General features: G+C 48.6%; 1 protein-coding gene across 1 annotated transcript; it reads left to right on the forward strand.

Moving 5' to 3' along the window:
* Positions 1-270: 270 nt before the first annotated feature.
* BATF3 (basic leucine zipper ATF-like transcription factor 3) lies at positions 271-12,402 on the forward strand (the record flags this gene model as incomplete). The annotated part of the gene is made up of 3 exons (XM_081223805.1): positions 271-348; positions 3,447-3,560; positions 11,995-12,402. The coding sequence occupies 3 exons, from the start codon at positions 271-273 to the stop codon at positions 12,178-12,180; spliced, it is 378 nt and encodes a 125-aa protein (XP_081079931.1). The 3' UTR covers positions 12,181-12,402.
* Positions 12,403-22,395: the final 9,993 nt, after the last annotated feature.

Here is a 22,395-nt window from a genome sequence, read left to right on the forward strand (position 1 = left end):
GGCGGGGCGGACTTGGGGACGGGAAGGACGGCGGGCTTGGACTGGGGGGTGGGGAAACCCGGGCGTTGCGCAGCGGGCGCTGGAGCCGGGAAAGCGGGAAGCCCGAGGGGGCGCGGCAGAGGCGGCGGCCGGCAGGTGCTGGGGCGCGGGGATGCCGGTGGCGGGAGAGAGCCGGTAGGCAGCTCCCCGCGTGCAGGGCGCGCCGGGCCGGGAGGCCGCTCCTCCGCTAGGCTGCGCGGCGGGGCGGGCCGGGCCGGAGAAGCGCGCGGCATGTCGCAAGGGCTCCCGGCCGCCGGGAGCGTCCTGCAGAGGAGCTTCGCGGCTCCGGGGAACCAGGCGCAGCCGCAGGTAGTGAACTAGAGGCTCGGGGAGGACCACGGGCGTTGCGGGGGTGGGCGCGCCTGGGGGCGCGAGGAGGTGGGTGCTGGGGCTCCCGGGTGGTGACCACTGAGTGCAAGGGTGGAGGGCGCTGCGGGAGCTAGACGCGAGCGGTGTGGGGGCCGCGGGGGCGGGCCAGGGACCCTGGCGTGCGCCTCTGCCCTGCCGCCCCCGCGCACGCACGGTGCCCGGGGCGTCCGGGATGGTGACTGGGCTCCTGAGCCTGGGAGGGGGAGAGGCCAGAGGGCGCCGTCGCCTGGTAGGGCTGGGCACTGTCCACGGTCCCCCGCACGTGGGGTCCCCGCTGCCTTGGGCGTCGCCATCCATGCGCCGCCGCCGGCTGCTACCCCACCGCCGGAGCGCGTGGTCCTTCCCCGCCGCTCCGAGAGGGGGCCAAGGTGTGGAGAGGGGAAATTCCGCTACAAGGGGAAACTCGTGCCCAGGCACTCCCAACATCTACCGACTGCCTGCCGAATGGCCTAACGGTACGAGGTAGGGGCCAGAAGTAGGCGGACTCCACCCTCAGAACTGGTGGAAAGCCCTTGGCCGGCGCTCGGTCCTGTGCGCTGTCCACCACGACGTTTACAACCACGTACTGGGGAAACTGACACAAAGTTGCCCGCAGGGACTGCAGTATGAGAACTTCCCGCTCTGCTGCTTTAGGACTGAGTCTTTTCATGGTTATGCCCTTCTTCTCAATTCGGTGCCTGGCACAGAATGTCATCGGGTGACGCTAGAAAACCACACATCTGAGTTTAGGCCTGGGCTTTGCCACACACAGGCTGAGTAGCCTCGGGCAATTTGCTCAACCTCTCTGAACCTCAATTTCCCCACGTGTAAAATCAATATAACAATATCAGCTTCTCATGATATTTATGAGAACTAATTGAGATGTGGTTAATAATACATGAATAGCTCAACAGTTTGCTCCCCTCTTTCCATCTTTTTTTTTTTTTTTTTTTTGCGGTACGCGGGCCTCCCACTCCCGTTGTGGAGCACAGGCTCCGGACGGGCAGGCTCAGTGGCCATGGCTCACGGGCCCAGACGCTCCGCGGCATGTGGGATCCTCCCGGACCGGGGCACGAACCCGTGTCCCCTGCATCGGCAGGCGGACCCCCAACCACTGCGCCACCAGGGAAGCCCCCCTCTTTCCGTCTTGATTAAATGTTTCTTTTGGTTGTCAGGTATGACAATATGATAGGTGATAAATCCAGTTTGGAGTGTCTGCTCCTACAGGGCAGAATGCAGACTGCTTCATGTGCCCTATGAATTTCTGATGATGAATAGAGAGGCATGATATGGTGACAGGCACTATGGGGGACTCAATAAAAAATAGCAGCAGCCTTAACAGAGATTATTGAGGGCATACCATGCGCTGGTAGCTTTGGGATAAAATCTCATTTTATCCTATGAAGCCCCAAGCATTGGGCTCTTAGAATGTTCATTGCAGAGCTTATTGACCACTTGTTCAGGTCATGTGTCTCTAGTGCCCAGGACAGTGCCTGGCACATGGCAGGTGCTCAGTTAATACTTACTGAAAGAATGAATGAATCACACAACAAATGAGAAAATGGAAAAATCAGAGAGTTTAAGTCATTTGCCCAACACCATAGTGATAGTAAGAGATAAAACCAGGAACTGTGTATTTCTAAAGCTAAAAGTTCTGTCTGCTGCACTCGCCGTTGTGTTCCGGTTATATCTACCAAGACTTCTTTGCCTCTAAGAGACTACATTTTAACATTTTATGCCTGTTCCCTTAAGCACTGCCTCCAGTCCACTTCTATTTGTTATGTTCTTACTTCGTGTCCTTTCATAGCTTTATATTCTTGCATATGCTGAAAATTCTTTACCTGCTGTAACTTGGGGAGGTGATATGGGTCTTTTCTTATTTGGAATATTAGACCAGATAAAATGATAACTGAAAACATCCATTATTTTATGTTATCAATATTTGCTTTCCATTAATAGTAATAATTGAGTAGCTTTCCTGTGTTTGTATCCCACTAATCTCTTGGCCTTTAAACTCTTTAAAGGTAGTATTTCCTGGGTGTCTTCTCATAGGGTTCTGGAAAGCAAATACTGCCACACTTCTCCATGTTTTCTATAATGGGATGAAGTGTTTTTACCATGGTAGGTGGATTTTTCTGCCTGCCTGTTTCAGGATAACTCTTGAAGGATTTGACCAAGTTTAGTTAAATCTCATATACAGCCAAGAGCTTTCAAGACACATCATAAATTTGCTTTCTCATTCGCCCTGACCTGTGTGTGAAACAAAACATCAGTCAGACATTGTTCAAAGGAACCTATTGTTGTGGCATTCAGGATCACGTGGTATGTTGGGAGAGTTACGTGGTTGCAGTTAGTTATCAGTGTAATGGTGATTTGTACACAGTATCAAAAGTACCTGTTTGCAAACATTTTAGAAATACGTTTTAGAAATGATGCTTCCTATATACAAGAAACCAAAGTGGTTATCTAGGGGTCTGCTTTTCAGTGTTTTATTCTTTCTAATTTTTAAACTATGTAGACGTTTTACCAATTAAAATTTTAAAATGATATCTTCTAAATTGAAAAAAAAAATACCTGTTTGCATGTGGTGGCGGAAGCCCCGGCCCACAGCAAGTCCCAGATAGCAGCAGCCTTCTGCCTTTCCCGTCCTCAGATGAGCACCAACACCACACCTCTTCCAGGCACATGCCCTGCAGCGGAGAGGTTTGAGAACGTTGGTTTGGAGTCCCACAGACCTGAGTTCCACTTCCCGTTCGCCCTGCTACTAGCTGTGATACCTGGAGCAAGTTCCTCAGCATCTCTGAGTTTCTTATTCCTCATCTTTTAGATGGCAGTCCCACCACACATTTCTCAGGGTGGTGACAGGGGTTAACAGCTAGCACAGTCATAGCGCATGGTGAGTGCTCCTCGACGTGGGGCCACTGTTACCCCACTGATGTAGCAGCAAGCACTGCTGTGGCTGCAAAAAAAATGGTGATGCTCCATAAGCAATGCTGGGTGAAGAGAAAGGGCAGGGAAGGTGAGGCGAGGGGCCTCAGCATCACACCTGACCAAACCTTCCCCCCCAGAGCCCTGAGGATGATGACAGGAAGGTCCGAAGGAGGGAAAAAAACCGAGTTGCTGCTCAGAGAAGCCGGAAGAAGCAGACCCAGAAGGCTGACAAACTCCATGAGGTGAGAGTGTGGTTAGGGCAGAGCCATGCAAGGGCCATGGCAAGGAGTCATCCTCCACCCTTGCACTGTGGTGGACCTAAGGTCACACCCTGGTCATCACCAGTTCGGCCACATGCACATCTAATTCTGCTGTGTCCTTCCAGCCCAGTGTTCTGAGTCTTCACTTACTGGTGTCTTCATTTCTCCCTCACTGGTTGCATCTCACACTCAAGTTTCCTTTATTACAAAATGAAGAACCCACCTCTTGATCCTGATTCCCTTTCAGGCTAGCGCCCCATTTCTTTTCTTTCTCTCTTTTATTTCCCTGCTTATTAAAAAGAGACCTGCTATCTCCATGTCCTCAGTTCCTGTTTATTCCCCAGTCCTCTGTGGTATCGTTTCTGCTCCCCCAACACACATACATGCACACACACACGTGCACACTTCCTACAGAAGCTGCTCCGCTGAGGCCACTAGTGCCCTGGCACTGCCCGGTCCAGGGACCTCTTTCTAGTCCCCTCATCCTTCACCTTGCTGACTCCTCTGACACCACTGATCCTCGCCTTCTTGAAACCTTCTTTCAAGGTCTTTAGCTTCTAAAAGACCACATTTCCTATTTCTCCTGACCCTCTTCACCACTTTTTTTCTTAGTTTCTTTGTCCACTTTTCTACCTCTGTCTGTTTTCTTAAATGTTGGTGTTGACCAGGCTTTCAGACTCTGCCCTTTCTTCTTCTCACCCTGGAAGATTTAATCTATTAATCTGTTCTGCCAATGTCAGCTCCCAACATCACTTACTCTCAGGTAGGCATTGATTACTCCAAGACCTCTGGCCCTAACCCCACATCTCCAGTGTCTGCTTAGATACCTCCAAATGGGTCGCCACAGGCTCCTCAGCTGCAGCATGACCATGATAGCATGTCTGTTCACCCTGAGACTTTCTCTTCTCACTGTCATCAAATTGTAGTTAATGGAGCTAACTAACCATCTCTCTTATCACCCAAATCAGGAACCTGAGGTTTATTCTGAACTCTTCCATTTTCCTCTGTCCCTGTGCATAATCCCACATAATCTCACAGTCAGGACATGGGAACTGACGTCGAAGGCATCCCAGGATCTGTCCAAGGAATTGATGGCATTCTCATGCTCTTGTCTTTGCACAGGGTTGGTGTGAATACTAAGGGTTTTAGTTCAGCTCTCTCCTGCCACACTTTCTGGCCATAGAGTGTCTCAGCAAGGCCAGTCTGAGGGGCATTGATAGCACAGGAGACTCTGAGGTGTTATGGGTGGGGGGAAATGGCAGTCTCTAAAAACCCGTTCACACTGAGCAGAGAACAGATTTAGAATGCACAGGCTCCAGGGAGAGGTGACCCACTGATATAAATTCACAGAGGGCCATAGATTATAAATGTTACATTCTTTCTTGAAAGTAGGAAGTCTGGGCTGTAGAAAGAGACTAGGATCTTCAGACCAGGGTCAGGGAAGGTCTGTTCCAGCCGGGATTAGTTCTGTAAAATTTCCACAGAAGAATTGGGATGCCCTTTGCCTCCTTTCTTCCCTCCCCCTTGCTCCTGAAGCAAGCCTGGTTCTAGCTTCATGCTACCAAATAACCCCCAGAGGGGACTTGTGGCTTGGTCAGTGCAAGGCCCTATATTCAGAACACATGTGCCCGCAGGACCCTTCCTCTAGAGGAACTTCTAGTTGGAGCCAGATGCATCAATATCAAAACACACTAGAGAACACTTGGTCTTAAATCCCAAGTGATTATGTGTGTGGAGGTGACTAAATGACTTGGACAAGATCTTTCAATCTTGCTGGACAAGATTCGTTCAACAAATATTTATCAAGAACCACTACAGGCAAGGCATTGCCACTGGGTCACAAGGAGAGGGTTAAGATCTCATTCCTGTCCTTGGGAGGCATAAGAGTCTCAAGGAAAGTATATTCATTTCCTATGGCTGCTGTAACAAATTATGACACATTTGGTGACTTAAAACAACACAGATCTATTTTATCTCACAGTTTTGGAGGTCAGGCATATGAAATGGGTCTCACTGGGCTAAAATCAAGGTGTCAACAGGGCTGCATTCCTTCTGGAGGCTCTGCAGAGGAATCCGTTTCTTGCCTTTTTCAGCTTCTAGAGGCTTCTGTATTCCTTGGCTTGTTGGTCCCCTTCCATTTTCAAAGCCAGCACTGGCCAGTTGAGTCTTTCTCATCCTGCAACACTCTGACACCGTTTCTGTTGTTACATCTCCTTCTCTGCTTCCTCTTTCCCTAACACTCTGATGATTACACTGGGCTCACCTGCATAACCTGGGATAATCTCCCTCTTTTAAGATATTCAACTTAGTCACATCTGCAAAGTCCCTTTTGCCATGTAAGGTAACATATTCACAGGTTCCAGAGATTGGATGTAAACCTCATGGGGGTTGGCATTATTCTGCCTACCACAGACATAAATACTTTACTACAGTGTCAAAAAAAGATGGGTCTCTCTCAATTTCTGTCATTGTTGGATTTGATAATGAAATGAGCTAGATTTCCGGGAAATTTAGGGGTGATTTGCCACATTTACTCCTGACTACTCCCTCTTAGAACGGTGAGTGGAGGGCCCTTCATAGGATTCTTAGCTTGTTTTGCTGTCCATAAACATAACTGCCAGTTGCCCTTTCCAGAAGGGGGCCGGCTGATCTGAAACCCAGTCCCTCCACAGAAGAACACGCCCTTCTCCTCTTTCTCTGTGGAGCTACAAGAAAGGATTAGGATCATGCACCACTGGCAGGTCACTTCAGCAAGGCCAGTTTTGTTAGGAAACACAGTATCAAGGAGGCCAGGACAGTGGTTCCATCCATACACAGGCCCCAGAGCGGAAGTCCACCCTTTACCGTCACCAGCTACACACAAGTGTCATTGGTCACTGGTGTCAGTAGTCACTTTGGTGACTAGTTTTTAAATTTTGAAAAACATCTACATATTGAGAGTGGGATGTCTGGTTAAAAAATGTGGTGGTGAATAATGTTACTGTGCTCCAGTGAGCTGCAGGCAGAGGACTTAACACACCGCTTTGGGTCACAGCTGAAAGCCCCTCAGGCTCCCTAGGGCTCCCAGGACACATCTAGGTTGGGAAAAGTAAGAGCCAGATACAGTGCATGGAAACCTTCTCCTCAGACTTGGAATGAGGCCAGCTCATTGGGAGACACCGAAGGGCACAGAAAGCTGCCACCTGAGAGCCACGACTGCCCACTACTCCCTGGGGAGCTGAGCCCTTCATAAGGGCTTTGAGTAAATGTAAAATAGATAGATAGTGGGAAGCAGTTGCACAGTGCAGGGAGATCAGCTCGGTGCTTTGTGACCATGTAGAGGGGTGGGATAGGGAGGGTGGGAGGGAGACTCAAGAGGGAAGAGATATGGGGATATATGTATACATATAACTGATTCACTTTGTTATACAGCAGAAACTAACACACCACTGTAAAGCCATTATACTCCAATAAAGATGTTAAAAAAAAAAAAGGGCTTTGAGTAAAGCCCTTATCCCATAAATTCCTCTATCCTATACTGTGGGCTAGCATTGCTAAATATCTCCAAGTAACTCGAGCTCTTTATTTGCCTTTCGTGAGCACCATGAAGGGGAATATTTAGAGCAAGACGTGTTTAAAATTCCCACCTTCTTCTCCTGCCCACTCAGTTCTTGAGCCTGTCTCACCTCCAACATCCAGAAAAACCTCCTCCAGTCCCAGCTGTTACAAGTCTCTTGGCTGCCTTCTTCCTCCCCCAGCTCTCCATCCCCAAAGCCAGGGGACTATCCATCAGGGCAGAACCCCCTTGGAGGGCAGGGCGGGAGGAGAACCTGAGCAGGCCAAGCCAGAGCGAGACTGGGGTCACTCTTCAGAGATGTCTGAGTCTCCCCCTCAGGGTGGTGGCTGCCAAAAGTCGCCCCGCAGTGATGAGAAGAAGTTCCTAGTGTGTATCTGTGCATCTCGCTGTTCACTGTGGCTTTTCGAGTTTTCCCTTCAAGGCACTTACCCCTCTCATGGAGACTTTGACCTGTATTCATCTCTGAATATTAGGCACATGGCCCGGGTCCAGATTCACAAATGGGAACCCAAGAAAATAGTCCAGGTCTCTAAGCCCAGTTGAAAGTGTCTCAGAAGTGGGTCACACTGGTTCAAGCCAGGCACCCAAAGGTGTAAGACTGAGAAGGAACTTTGAGTCAGAAAAGGAAGGCAGCGATGCCATCCTCAGGAGCCCCAAATGTCACAAACTGACAACTTTCTTGGGCAATATGGTTGTGGTACGTGTTGCCCTGGTGTTTTCAGATATTGCATACTCTAAGAGAATCCTTCATGTCAGTCCTCACTGGGTTTAGAAACTGATGGTGACACTAATTTGTACAGCCCTTGCTGGTGACACAGTTTTTCTGCTGAGAAGTATATGAGTTTAAGGCTTGGGAAAAGACTTATGGTAAACTCCTGAGCTCTTGTAGCCCTTTACTGCTGGTAACCACCGTGGGGGGAAATTTGGGCCCAGACACTGCCAAGCGAAAGCAGAATTGCTGTCATTGCCTGAGAGCTGCAGCTGACCTTGAAGTCAGGGATCAGGCCCCAAGTCTGCATGACCTCAGAAAAGTCACCGTACCTCTGAGTTTCAGTTGTCTCGCTTGTGAAATGGGGTCTGTGTCCTCCTGATGGCCTTTTCCTTCCCCTCATTTCCTTCCCACCTTAGTTATCATCTCTGGTCCCTGGTACCCACTTTAGCTTCTTTACCAGTCTTTGCCTCAAAGGCATCCTAGACCCTGAATCACCCCCCAGACGGCACCTCATTCCTCAATCAGCCTCTCTTTAGAAGCTCAGACGAGGGTTTCTCAGCCTCAGTACTATTGACATTTGGGGTCAGCTGTTTCCTCGTTGGGGTGGGGGCAGTAGTGCCCCCTTCCCAGCTGTGACAAGCCAAACTGTCACCAGCCACTCCAGATGTTCCCCGGGGACTGCCAGAATTGGCCCAGTTGAGAATCATTGCCCTAGACAGCTTAATTTCTGAGGCAGAAGTGGGATTTGCAGTGATTTCAACGCCTCCCATTTCTGGTCTCTGCTTTGTGACTGTGTCCTGCACATACCCAGAGAAGGCAGCACGGTGACCTCAAATCCTCCCGGGATAGGAGATTGGAAAGTCAGTGAGATTTGAGCTAAACTGATCATCTCTGGAAATAACAAAGGGTCTAATGTTCTTGGCTTCTTTTTCACATATGTTAAGTCCAGGTAATTTCTCCTCAGGTTGAAGTGGGTCTTACTCATTCCCCTTTGTACCCACTCAGTGTTCTCACCTCCTCTTCCTCCCCTCTCAGCTCCCTCTTTTATTTTTGTGGAACTGGTCTCGCTTGAAGAAGATTTTGACTTCTTCTCTTTTTATTCCCTCAGCTCAGTAAAAGCCCCTCCGCAGATTTATGAGTAAAACTTAAATCCCAGAAGAGAAAGTCCCTGTGGAGAAGGCAGCCAAGGGGCCTGCTGGAGGCCCGTGACAGGCAGCTCTGTGGCCTTTCTGAGCTGGGGCTGGGCGAGAGCCGTGGACTTCGGTAGCATGGCCCCTGTGGCTTCCAGAGGGAGAGCTCAGAAGCTCAGAAGCATCTTGCCACAGCGTTCAGTAACTATACAAAGGCACGTGGAATATGCTGCTACAGGAAGAATTCTGTTCTTTGGAATCTAGTTAAAATCTCAGCTCCTCGCTGGGCTTCCGTGGTGGCGCAGTGGTTGGGAGTCCGCCTGCCGATGCAGGGGACATGGGTTCGTGCCCCGGTTCGGGAAGATCCCACATGCCGCGGAGCGGCTGGGCCTGGGAGCCATGGCCGCTGAGCCTGAGCGTCCCAAGCCTGTGCTCCGCGACGGGAGAGGCCACAACAGTGAGAGGCCCACGTACCGCAAAACAAACAAAAACAAATAACCTTAGCTCATCGGAACCATTCAAATGTATTCTTCATTTTACCTGGAGGTGAAGAGAATTTCCAGTTGCAGGGTGGAGAGTGTGTGTGTGCACGCGCACGCGCGCATGTGCGAACTACCCAGAGCTGTGGCCTCTCTCAGCCCTTTGCTACAGGCAGCGCTCCCCACGATGCCTAGGTCCCCATCCCCTCCTCCCAGCCAGACCCTTCCTGCCCACAGAGGGCCTCTTGCTGCATTGGGAGACTGCATTCTGACTCCTGGACTAAAGCTGTCAGAGGCCAGAGGAGAGCCTGGGGCATTGGGGATGGTAGGCCTGGAGGAGCGCTGAAGGCGTAATGCAGCCAGGGTACTAGAAGGCCAAAGTGGCCCAGCTCAGCCTGTGGTGGGGTGGGCGAGGCCCGCTGCCATGGAGAGTATTCCGGGTCACCCTGAGAGCCTGCCTGGGAAAGACAGGAGGCAGAGAGATAGGTCTGATGGCCTCTATGTGCAGCCTCTCTGGGGCCCTTGTTCTGAGAGGGAGGAAAGTGCCTAGAGTGGGAGGGAGGGAAGGAAGGGGGCAAGAGAAGGAGACCAAGGGCGAGGGTTGTGGAGTCACTGAGCTCGTAGATGTTGGCACTGGGGCCTGTCGGGCAGGGGTACAGGAGAAGGTAGCAGAGGCCCCTAGTTGCTATACATTTCTGATCTTTGGGGAGGGACCTTATTTAATATAAATAAGATTGACTATGATACAAGACTGAATAGAACACGTAATGAGAGATGTGGTTCCATTAGGTGCTATGATCTGGGAAGCCTTCCTGGAGGTGGTGGGCTTGACCTTCCACACAAAAGCAGGAAGGCAGCCCAGTTGAGGAGAACAGCTTTAGTAAAGAGGCAGAGCTGAGAATTTGCATGTATCTTCATGGCCTGTAAGAAGATCAGACTTTTTTAGTAATATTTCTTAAAAGTTACTGGTAAGATAATAAGGTTGGGCTCCCAGCTCAGGAAATGTATGGCATGCATGGTTCAACAAAGCCTAACCATATGAATCAACCTAGAAATGATTGAAAACAACATTTCAACAAGATGCAAATAAGATCATCAGCCTTAAGAAGGTCTCCATTGGTATGCCATAGGGCTCTGCAAGGGGCCGAGTATTGTAGGACTTATTAATGAGTTGGGTGAAGAAAACGAAGACCTACGTCATTGAGTTAGCGGACAGCTTAGAGCTGTGTGGTATCACTAACCCAGGAGCTGACACAATCAATATTCAAAAAGATTTTGCTAGGCTGGTAGATGACCAAGCAAACGGGGTGAAATTCAGTAGAAGCGGATGTAAAGCCCACCCTTAAGCCAAAATATCAGTTGTAGTTCAAGTATGAACAGAGAAGCGGTCGATGCAGACAAAGCTTGCACTTCTCTGCATTCTCAGAGAGAATCCCCAGAGCTAGCTGGCTGCGCACTTGGGTCCCACCCAGAGCGGACTACCTCACGCATTTGCCCTCTGAATGGCGGGACCATCCCCAGAATCGTGCATTGTTTTGGGAACATTTTCTCAGAGCTCCTGGCAAATTGGAACGTGTGTCGGGAATGGCCTCCTGAAGGGCGGAGGAACCAGAAGTCCTAAAACCCAAGGAACTCAGAGGACCTGAAGCAGTTGGGCTCAGAGAATACCTAAGGGGAAGTGGTATGGGGCCGTCTCCTAACATTTCAAGAACTGTGATGTTGAAAAAGTATCGCATGTACTCTATGTGGTTCCATAGGTGGAACCAAGCCCAGTGGGTGGGTTTAAAGGAGAGAATGATTTTGGATAATACAAAGAGGAGCTTTCTAATAGAGCAGCTCAGAAATAGCAGGAACTGTCTTTTGAAGGAGAGAGTGTCCAGCACAAGTTGGATGTCGGGGCTAGAATTACATAGGGAAGGTTTCTGCACTGTGTGGTTTGGGCTAAGGGCTCTCTGATCTCCCGCAGTTCTAAGCCTCTGTAAACTCTGATATAGTGGAAGCTTAACAGGTGAGTGTTGGAGCAAAGCCAAGACAAGGGGTGTTTTCATTCATTTACTCAGCATTCAACACACATTTGTTATGTTCCAGGCACTGTTCCAGGTGCTGGGGCTGTAACAGTGAACCCAGCAGAAACCATCAGAAAGCAGATCAGTGGCTGTGGAGAGAGGGCCACTGACTGCAGAGGGAGATCAGGGAACTTTTCAGAGTGATGGAAATGTTCTGCGTCTTGATCAACACAGTTGTTTACATTTGTCAAAACTCATCAAATTATACACTTAAAATTAGGTGCATTTTATTTTATGTCAATTATAAATAAGATAATAAGGACGATTCAGAAAACAAAGCCCGACCCTCATCCTGGTGGGAGGGGAGAGACGTGAAGCAAGTGAACAAACAAATATGAGTGGTGGAGGCAGCTAATGAGAAAGATTTCAGGGAAGGAGGTGAGCATCATGGCCGGGGTTAGATCTGCCCGGAGGGCAGAGGAAGGGCTCGTGGTTTCAGAACCGATGCTGAAGACTGATTTCTGTCTTCCCAGGAGTATGAGTGCCTGGAGCAAGAAAACACAGTGCTGCGTAGAGAGATCGGGAAGCTGACGGAGGAGCTGAAGCACCTGAGCGAGGTGCTGAAAGAGCACGAGAAGATGTGCCCGCTGCTGCTCTGCCCCGTGAACTTTGTGCCGGTGCCGCGGCTGGACCCCGTGGCTGGCTGCCTGCCCCGGTGAAGCCCAGAGACGGTCCTCCTCTGCCCAACAAGGAGCGTTGGTCTTTTTCACACCTGGGAAGAGGCTTCCCTCTGCATCCATGTACCGGGGGACCTGTGGCCGGGTCAGCTCTTAGGAGCTCCGGGCCGTGTCCCCAGCAGCCCAGGCTCAGCATGATGCTCTCAGAGGCCCCTGACTCAGAGCCTTTAGCGGATCCAGGCAGGGAGGCCATCCTCAGGAGTCACCGCGTGTCCACTTTGGCAGCTAGTAGGTTCTGTTCTTACGCAGAATCATTTCCTCTATCATATGGATAATAAAGGTGTTATCTTCTCTCCTTTCGCCAGGTTCTTAGAATTTAGAGACACAATACCTTTCCTCTTCCTGAAGAGGTCATCTCCTGTCTCCTCAGGTGGTTTTGCAGCTCCTGGGTCTTGCTTCTCCTCCTGGTCTTCTCCCCTATGGTCACATCCATGCTAGATGAGGAGGCACCTTTGGGGTGGGACTCCCCTGCCACCCCAGCTGGGTCATGCAGGGGTGTGCTGGGCGTGATTCGTGCTTGTCTTATGCGCTGTGTCACCCTCCATCCTGGTCAAATTTCCCAGCCAGGCTGGACCGTCCTGGAAGATTCTCTACTCCAGGCTGGTTTTCCCATGTGCTCTGTGTGTTCCCGGGTCACCTCCCATTCCATTAGTAGTCATAGGATCAGGGGACAAATGTACTTTATAGAAGTCTGAATCACACTCGAATGGAGGAGATCTGTCCCCTATTTAAACAAGCAAATATTTGGGTAGATGAGGAGAGGGGACCTATTTCCTTTTAAAGGTCCCATCCAACTCTATTCTTTCAGGAAAATCAGAACCAGGCCAAGTTGAAAGTGGCCCCAGCAAGAAAAGCAAAATGGGAGAACACATCCCATCCCCTCCCAAATCTCTTTCTTCCTGGAACAAGGGAGTTGTGGAAAGTGCAGCCAGCCTATCATAAAGGGAACAAGAAATGGGAACAGCAGGGAAAGTGCTTTGTTGTAAATGTAAATGGTTAAAAAAGAGAAAAGAAATAGAAAGCAGCTCTTCCCAGGGGTGAAGAATTTGCTGACCTCATGCCAGGATTCATACTGGCTAATCCCCACCAGCCTCCTCTTGTTTTTCCTCTTTTCTCTCTTTCTTCCCCTGCTTACTGGAGGCTGGCCTGCTGTCTTCTAACTCACGCAGGCTGATGGTGGCAAGATTTCCCTGGTCAGAGGTGCCGGAAGGCTGCTGTTAGACAGGGCCTGTGCCTGCTGGCAGGACCAGGCCAAAGCTTCCTGAATACAGCTCTTTCAGGGGGAAGGTGGAATTATCTAGCCACGCAGCTTGTGGCATCTTAGTTCTCTGACCAGGGATTGAACCCAGGCCCTTGGCAATGAAAGCGTGGAGTCCTGACCACTGGACTCCCAGGGAATTCCCAGCACAAGAGACTTTAAAATCATCCAGCTGGGCTTCCCTGGTGGCGCAGTGGTTGAGAGTCCGCCTGCCGATGCAGGGGACACGGGTTCGTGCCCCGGTTCGGGAAGATCCCACATGCTGTGGAGCAGCTGGGCCCGTGAGCCATGGCCGCTGAGCCTGGCGTCCGGAGCCTGTGCTCCACAAGGGGAGAGGCCACAACAGTGAGAGGCCCACATACAGCCAAAAAAAAAAAAAAAAAAAAAAAAAAATCATCCAGCCTCATCCCTTCACTTTGTAGTTGAGGGGTGTGGCAAGGGGGAGGGGATTTCTCACGGTCACCTGTGAGTTAGAAGCAGAACCAGAAGCAGACCCCAGGGATCTGACTGCTGATCCACTGTAGTTGATAGAGTCAGGCTGCGCCGTGCCAGGGTCCTGCTCAGCTGGTTTCTAAATGTGGTGTGACCTTCTGTCAGCACCTCACCAGGCTGCCAGGGCTGCACAGTCCAGGCGAGTGGCCCATCTGTGAAGGATGGACTCAGAGCCAGGGCCCCAGGGGCCTATGTAGCTGAGGAGAGCATGGACACGTGAAGTATGTGTCTTGTACCAGCAGGCATTTTGCTGCTGCTGTCTTTCAACTCCAGCGCTTTCCAGAAGGGAGCATTTTACACTCTGGCTGAGGCTCACCTGGCCCTGCAGTACTTCCAGGCTCTGGCCTACAGACCCCTCTCGCTGTCTGACCGCTGATCTGCTCCGACCCCTATGGTAACTGCTGTCCAGCTGGTTGTTCACCCACTCCGCTGCTGACCCCAGGGAGTCTGTGCCCACCAGCCCCACTGGCCAGAGGCCCCTGGCGCCATGTAACAACCCAGAGACCAGTTTCCTTCCATGTAGCTGCTCTGGGCCCCTGAGGCCTTGGAGTCCCCCTAGATCCTCTACCCTGACTGGGCGACTTGGAGGAAGGGTCCCTGGAGGATGGTAGGGAAGGGCTGTATCCTGGAGGTGAGAGTGCATCCTTTCCCACGCTCAGTCCTTGTGCCAGACCTCAAACGCGTGGCCTCACCCAGACACGGGAGGCTGGGAAATGAAACTCAGCCCTGTGCCCAGGAGCTGGAGGAGAGAGCTTAGGTGAACATCTGTCAGCCTCTGCCATAAGACAGCCTAGCTTTTGCTCCCGCCACCTCACCGAAACTGCCCCCTTGGAGGTCACCAGGAGGCACTTTTTTGCTAAATCTAATGGGCATGTCTCAGGCTTTATCTTCCTTTACTTCCTAACAGCCTGTGACACTGGCTTTGGTGTTGCTTCTACCCTCTCTACCTGCTTCTCAGTATAAAGGGGCTCCTCTTCTTGGGGCCTCAGTCACCACCTATCCCTATAAGACAACTCCCACATCGGTACCCAGAGCCCCACTCTCCCTTCAGAGGGCAGACTTGTGTTTTCAGCTGCCCATCACGTGTCTCTGAAAGGCCGTCTCACAAACATTTCCCACTCAAGTTCAAAACCATACCCGTGATCTCATCATCTTCCCTTCCAACCTGCTTCTCAATCTGTTTTTCCCTGTTTAATAAAGGGCTCCACCATCCATCTGGTCAGAAACCAACACATCATATTTGATTCCTCCAAATCCTTCAGTTTTGTCTCCTAGATATCCCCCGACCCAGCCACTTGGCTCCAATGTGCCAGCTGCCTTATCCGCTATCAAGAAATTTATTCAAAGTATCTGCTGGGCACAGGGGCTTCCTCCCTAAGCTGTGTGTTCACTGAGGTTGAGCTCACATTTAGGGAGGGTTAGGCCCCCATTTTTGATGTCAACAGTAAATTTGGAGTTAGGGAACCAAAACTAGGGTAGTCCAGGGTAATGAGTCATGGTGACGGGGACAAGTCCCCTCCAAGACAACTGGAGAGGTGACCAGAGTTCTGAAAACCAAATGTTCATGAAACTTGTTGCTAAAAACATCTTTATCCAGATCCCAGTACATTGAGGGCTGTCTCAGCTCCCCAGCTGCTACTCTGAAAAAGTAGAAATTCCATATAAATCGGAGAAATGATTATTTTGTTCCCGGAGGTACAAGTAAAGTAGACTAGTTCTGGAGACTAGATTTGATTGGCTGTATTCACACTGCTGCTGTGTGCCAGACATTGGGCTGGGTATCTGAATTAAATCTGAGAGTGACTGTTTGTTAGGCTGGGAGGAAGGGAGGCAAGCTGAGAAAGGCCCCTTTAGAATAGAAAGTGTCAGAGAGGGAGGAAGCCCTTCCTTCACACCCATGCAGCCACACCACTTCCTGTCCGCAATCTTGCCCCGTATTGCACCACCTCAGCCTTGAAGCCTGGGGTTTCCATCACTGAATCAGGCCCCAGTTTTGGCCTCAAACCTTGGTTGAGAATGATGACTCTAACGGACAGGAAAGAGAGAGACTCAAAAGCCCCTCTCTTCTTTCCCATCAATGCTAGGGTTTCCACAGTCCGGCTGTACTCACCAGGGCTGTGGGTTCTGCCGTAGAAGTAGCTAGAAGAAAAGGGGTAGCCCCAATCTCACTGATGTGTCTTCCCTCCTGGATGTCCAGGAAGTCCTGGCAGTGTCATCCATGCCACAGCAGGAAGGCTCGTAACCGAAAGCCAGGGAAGTGGAAAGGAGAAACAGTGGAGAGGAGGAAGGAGAGAAAGGAGAGAAGGAAGTGGGAAGGGGGAAGGGAAGAGGGTGATGGGGATCCTTGAGCTCTGCACCTAAACCATCCCTGCTCCTGGGAAGTTATGCTGAAGCCCCAGGAGGGTATGCTATTTGGAAGCTCCCCTAACAACACCACACATCTGCAGGCATGAGAGTGGAGCTAGCCAAGGCTAGTCTCTGGAAACCCCTCTATGCTTGGAGTCAAGGGAAATTTCCTGGATTACCCATTTGGAAACTGACCACCTTGATGACATTGTTCCTCCCCAAATATCTGGGGCAAAGGAGGTACATGTGGTTACGACTGTCGCCATGGACATCATCACCATCAGCACGACGCACACTGAAAGTCTGCAGTTAGCAGATGCAGGTGCGCTTGGCGTGTCGTGCTTGAATTTGTGCCCCAATCTGGGGCTGTGTTCAGGGCACGCTCTGTCCCTAGGGACAGCTCACCTGCTCTTTTGGGTGTTCTAGCATGACCTTTTCTGGTATGGTATTCTTAAGAGATCAGAAATGTCATTGCAGATCAGACCAAAGGTCACTAGCCCAGAATTCCAACCACGACACAGAGGGGAAGCGTGAGGGAGAGTCCAGTGTTTGCACTCTAAGACACCATCCTGAAAGGCCTGAGGTGTACTTGGAACTTCCCTGATTTCCCTTAATAACCCACTGTTATCTATCCATTCATTAATCAAGAGTCTTCTTGAACCAGTTTGAGTTCTCCATCACCTTGTGCAGGGTGGTACTTCTGCTCTGCTCTGAATCCACCCCCTGCGCTTCTAAATCCCAGAGGAACTCTTTCTTGGATGGTGCTGGGACCTGGAAAGCAGGACTATTTCCTGAGCATCCCAGGTTCACCAAGCTTCCTCGCAGTCTTTCCTCTAGGCTGGCAGCAAGACCAAAAAGTACCTTGCGAAATGTCACAAACCTACAGAAGGCTCAATTTGCCAGGCAGTCCTTTTTGAAATTGAGAAAGCAAGAGTTCAAGAACCACAAGTAGTGACCAGCGTCCTGAGGCTAAAGAGTGGAAAGAACCAATGAATGTTCCCCGCAGCAGTTCTTGAGCTGTTGCAGCACATTTGCAAATTATTTTGATTAATCATTATGAAACTTTATTAGTAATTAATTACTTATTTTAATTCATTGTCATTAAATATTGCAGTAAACCAATATATTGATTAATAAAAATAAATGATAAAATAAATTATTTAATTTATTGCTGTAATATACCAACATATTTATTTATGAAGTAATAAAATATTTATTTAAAAATAATAAAATGATGGATTATTAATAGTTATTATTATGAATTTACTAATTAGCTATTGTTCAAACAATTAGTAGTGAAGTACCCATTGCACGTGTGGGGAGGGGAGCAGGGCCAGCAAGGGAAAGACCCCCCCCTCGCCCCACAGCACCTTAAAGGGCGCCTTGTCATACAATTTCTGAAAACTTACCTCCAGACCTATCTCATTTGGAGCAGAGAAAATCTAATGATTTTCTCCGTCTGGTCGGAACAGGGAATATTCCTCCTTAGAATGTAAGCGATTACAGGACAGGTATTGTGTTTTTTGTTTGTTTGTTTTTTGTTGTTTTTTAAAATTTTTATTGGAGTCGAGTTGATTTACAATGTTGTGTTAGTCTCAGGTGTACAGCAAAGTGAATCAGTTATATATATACATATATCCACTCTTTTTTTTTTTTTTTAGATTCTTTTCCCATATAGGTCATTATAGAGTATTGAGCAGAATTATCTGTGCTATACAGCGGGGTCTTAGGGAATTGTGTCTTATTTATCCATATATCCCTACTTGCCTAACAGGTACCTAGCACGTGTGCTTAGCACTAAAAATTCCTGCTTGAAGGATTGATGGAGTGAATGGCTACTCCTTTTCTAGTCTTCATCCCAATTAAGGCCTCACCCTCATTTCAATCCAAAAAAGAACTTACTATGACTCTATCTGTGATATGAATTTCTCATTGTTATTTCCCCATTTAAGAGTGTGAACCTAAGCTACTTTTCTTGTTCCTGTAATTCAACATCTGGGTCAGCTTGCCTGTCGTAAATTAGGGATTCCCATAAATCAGCAGTGAAGTTGCTTCATGAAGCCCTGGTAACAATACTGTTGAAAGGAACAGTAGTCTGGTTGATGAGGATGGGGGGAGGGCGGCAGAAATACACACAGGGAGCAAATCTCTTCAGATGTCATCTCCAATTTTATTCATTCATTTATTTATTTTAAAGGATAGTTACCTTTTAAAAATTTATTTATTTATTTATTTATCTTTGGCTGCGTTTGGTCTTCATTGTTGTGCGCGGGCTTCCTCTAGTTGCGGTGAGCAGGGGCTACTCTTACTTGCGGTGTGCAGGCTTCTCATTGCGGTGGCTTCTCTTGTTGCGGAGCATGGGCTCTAGGCGCGTGGGCTTCAGTAGTTGTGACACACTGGCTCAGTAGTTGTGGCTCACAGGCTCTAGAGCGCAGACTCTGTAGTTGTGGTGCACGGGCTTAGTTGCTCCGTGGCATGTGGGATCTTCCTGGACCAGGGCTCGAACACATGTCCCCTGCATTGGCAGGCGGATTCTTAACCACTGAGTCACCAGAGAAGCCCTTCAATTTCATTTAAATGTTGTAAATACAGTTGTTATATTTTATTTGTCCTACGCTCATTACTATTTAAACCTTTAATATTTATTTAGGATTGCTTAACTTGTCACCTGTGCACAGAGGAGTTGGATACATAAATCACCAGTGGCCCTCAACTAGAGAGAAAAAAGAAAGAAATTTAACAGGTGGTAAGGAAAAAATTCAGGGGAAAAATATACAGGCATACCTGGGAAATAGTCTGGGTTCATTTCCAGACCACTGCATTAAAATGATTATAGCAATAATGCAAGTCACAAATTATTTGGTTTCCCAGCACATATAGAAATTATGTTTACACTATACTGTAGTCTATTAAGTATGCAGCAGCATTATGTGTAAAACATACCTTGTTGCTAAAAAGTGCTATCATCTGAGCCTTCAATGAGTCATCTGTTTTTTTTTTTTTTTTTTTTTTTTGCGTTACGTGGGCCTCTCACTGTTGTGGCCTCTCCCGTTGCAGAGCACAGGCTCCGGACGCGCAGGCTCAGCGGCCATGGCTCACGGGCCCAGCCGCTCCGTGGCATGTGGGATCTTCCCGGACCGGGGCACGAGCCCGTGTCCCCTGCATCGGCAGGCGGACTCTCAACCACTGCGCCACCAGGGAAGCCCTGAGTCCTCATCTTTTTGCTAGTGGAGTATCTTGCTGCTGGTGGATGGTGATGGCTGCTGACTGATCTGATCAGGGTGGAGGTTGCTGAAGGTTGGGGTGGCTGTGCAGTTCTTAAACTAAGAGAGCAAGGAAGTTTGTTGCATCATGTGACTCTTTCTTTCACAAGCAATTTCTTTGTAGCATGCAATGATGTTCGATAGCATTTTTACGTACAGTAGAACTTCTTTCAAACTCGAAGTCAGTCCTCTCAAACCTTGTCACTACTACTGAAGCAAACTTGGGTCTGCTCACCTGATGTGCAGTAAAGCCAATCTACTGACACCAGGCTGTGGTGAGGGAAAGTACAGAGCTTACTGCAGGGCCCAGCAAGGAGAACGAGCAGCTTATGCTCAAAAGACTCAAGCTCCTCAATGGCTTTCAGGGAAGAGATTTTAAAGGCGAGACGAGGGAGAGGGTCACAGGGTACATAATCATCTGTGTACATCCTTCTGATTGGTTGGTGGTGAGGTAACAGGGTGATGTGTCTGGAATCTCAATTATCAACCTTTTGGTTCTAAGTGGCCTGGGGTCTTCCTGGTGGTCAGCATGCTGTTAACTTTTCCCACCTGGTGGGGGTTTTAGTATCTACAAAACAACTCAAAGGTAGACTCAGGATATTATCTATAGACCTTGAGGAGGAACTAAAAGTCCTTCACTTAGTTTTATGGCTAAACTATTATTATTGTGTCTTACTTGACTGCTTTCCTTTGTTTCTGTATTTCCTCACTTCTCTGATTAAATTTCTTCTTTGGAACTGGAGCAAGGCCTACAAGAGGCCAGGGAAACAGGGGAGGGGCGGGGTCTGTCCCTGAGAAGGCCCTGCAGGGTCCTGATCAGTTTCATCACTGCTTTATCAACTGTTTATTTAATATTACAAATCCTATGTTGTCATTTCAACAATCTTCAAACCATCTTCACCAGGAGTAGATTCCGTCTCCAGAAACCACTTTCTTTGCTCATCCATATTAACCTCTTCCAAACTCGTGTTAACGTTCATATTTTTAACTCTTTCCATGAATCATGAATGTTAATGTCATCTAGAATGGTGAACACTTTCCAGAAGGTTTTCAGTTCACTTTGCCCAGATCCATCAGAGGAATCACTATTTATGGCAGCTATAGCCTCATGAAATGCATTTCTTAAATATTGATAAGACTTGAAAGTTGAAATTACTCCTTGGTCCACGGGCTACAGAAAGGATGCTGTGTTAGCAGGGATGAAGACAATATTAATCTCATTGTACATCTCCATCAGAGCTCTTGGGTGACCAGGTGCATTGCCAATGAACAGTAATATTTTGAAAGAAGTCTTTTTTTTTTTTCTGAGCAGTAGGCCTCAACTGGGGGTTTAAAATATTCAGTAAACCATGTTGTAAACAGATGTGCTGTCACCTAGGCTTTGTTGTTCCATTTATAGAGTATAGGCAGAGTAGATTTAACATAATTCTGAAGGGCTCTAGGATTTTCAGAATGGTAAATGAACATCGGCTTCAACGTCAAGTCACCAGCTGCATCAGCCCCTCACAAGAGAGTCAGCCTGTCCTTTGAAGCTTTGAAGCCAAGCATTGACTACTCCTCTCCAGCTATGAAAGTCCTAGATGGCATCTTCTTCCAATAGAAGGCTATTTTGCCAACATTGAAAATCTGTTGTTTAGTGTGTAGCCACCTTCATTATCTTAGCTAGACTTCTGGATAACTTGCTGTAGCTTCTCCATCAGCACTTGCTGCTTCACCTTGCACTTTTATGTCATGGAGACAACTTATTTCCTGAAATCTCATGAATCAACCTCTGCCAGCTTCAAACTTTTCTTCTGCAGCTTCCTCACCTCTCTTGACCTTCATAGAACTGAAGAGAGTTGGGGCCTTGCTCTGGATTACTCTTTGGCTGAAGGGAATGTTGTGGCTGGTTTGATCCTCTATCCAGACCACTAAAACTTTCTCCATATCAATATAAAGCTGTTTCTCTTTCTTATCATTCGTGTGTCCACTGAAGTAGCACTTTTTTTTTTTTTTTTTTTTGCGGTACGCGGGACTCTCACCACTGCGGCCTTTCCCGTTGCGGAGCACAGGCTCCGCACGCGCAGGCTCTGGACGCGCAGGCTCCGGACGCGCAGGCTCAGCGGCATGTGGGATCTTCCCGGACCGGTGCACGAACCCGTGTCCCCCGCATCGGCAGGCGGACTCTCAACCACTGCGCCACCAGGGAAGCCCTGAAGTAGCACTTTTAATTTCCTTCAACAACTTTTCCTTTGCATCCACAACTTGGCTAACTGGTTGGTGCATGGTGTCTAACTTTGGTCCGTCTTGGCTTTTGCCTTCCTCGCTGAGCTTAGTCATATCTAGCTTTTGATTTAAAGTGAGAGATGTGTGACTCTTCCTTTCACTTGAGCACTTATAGACCATTGTAGGGTTCCTAACTGGCCTAATTTCAATATTGTTGTGTCTCAGGGAATAGGGAGGCCTGAGGAGAGGGCTTGTCAGTGGATCAGCAGAACACATACAACATTTATTGATGAAGTTTGCCATCTTATGTGGGCACATTTCATGGCACCCCAAAACAGTTACAATAGTAACATCAAAGATCAAAGATCACTAATCACAGATCACCATAACAAATATAATAACAATGAAATTTTGATATATTGCAAGAATCACCATCAAAATGTGACACAGAGATACAGAGTGAGAAAATCTGTTGGAAAAATGGCACCTACAGACTTGCCCAATGCAAGGATGCCACAAACCTTCAATTTGTGAAAAATATCTGTGAAGCCCAATAAAGCAAAGAGCAATACAATGAAGTATGCCTGTACGTTGTCTAGAAGACATGCTTCGGGTTATCTAATTACAGTTTTT

Source organism: Mesoplodon bidens, assembly GCF_964165515.1.
Source record: "Mesoplodon bidens genome assembly, chromosome: 2".
Classification (NCBI taxonomy): Eukaryota; Metazoa; Chordata; class Mammalia; order Artiodactyla; family Ziphiidae; genus Mesoplodon; species Mesoplodon bidens.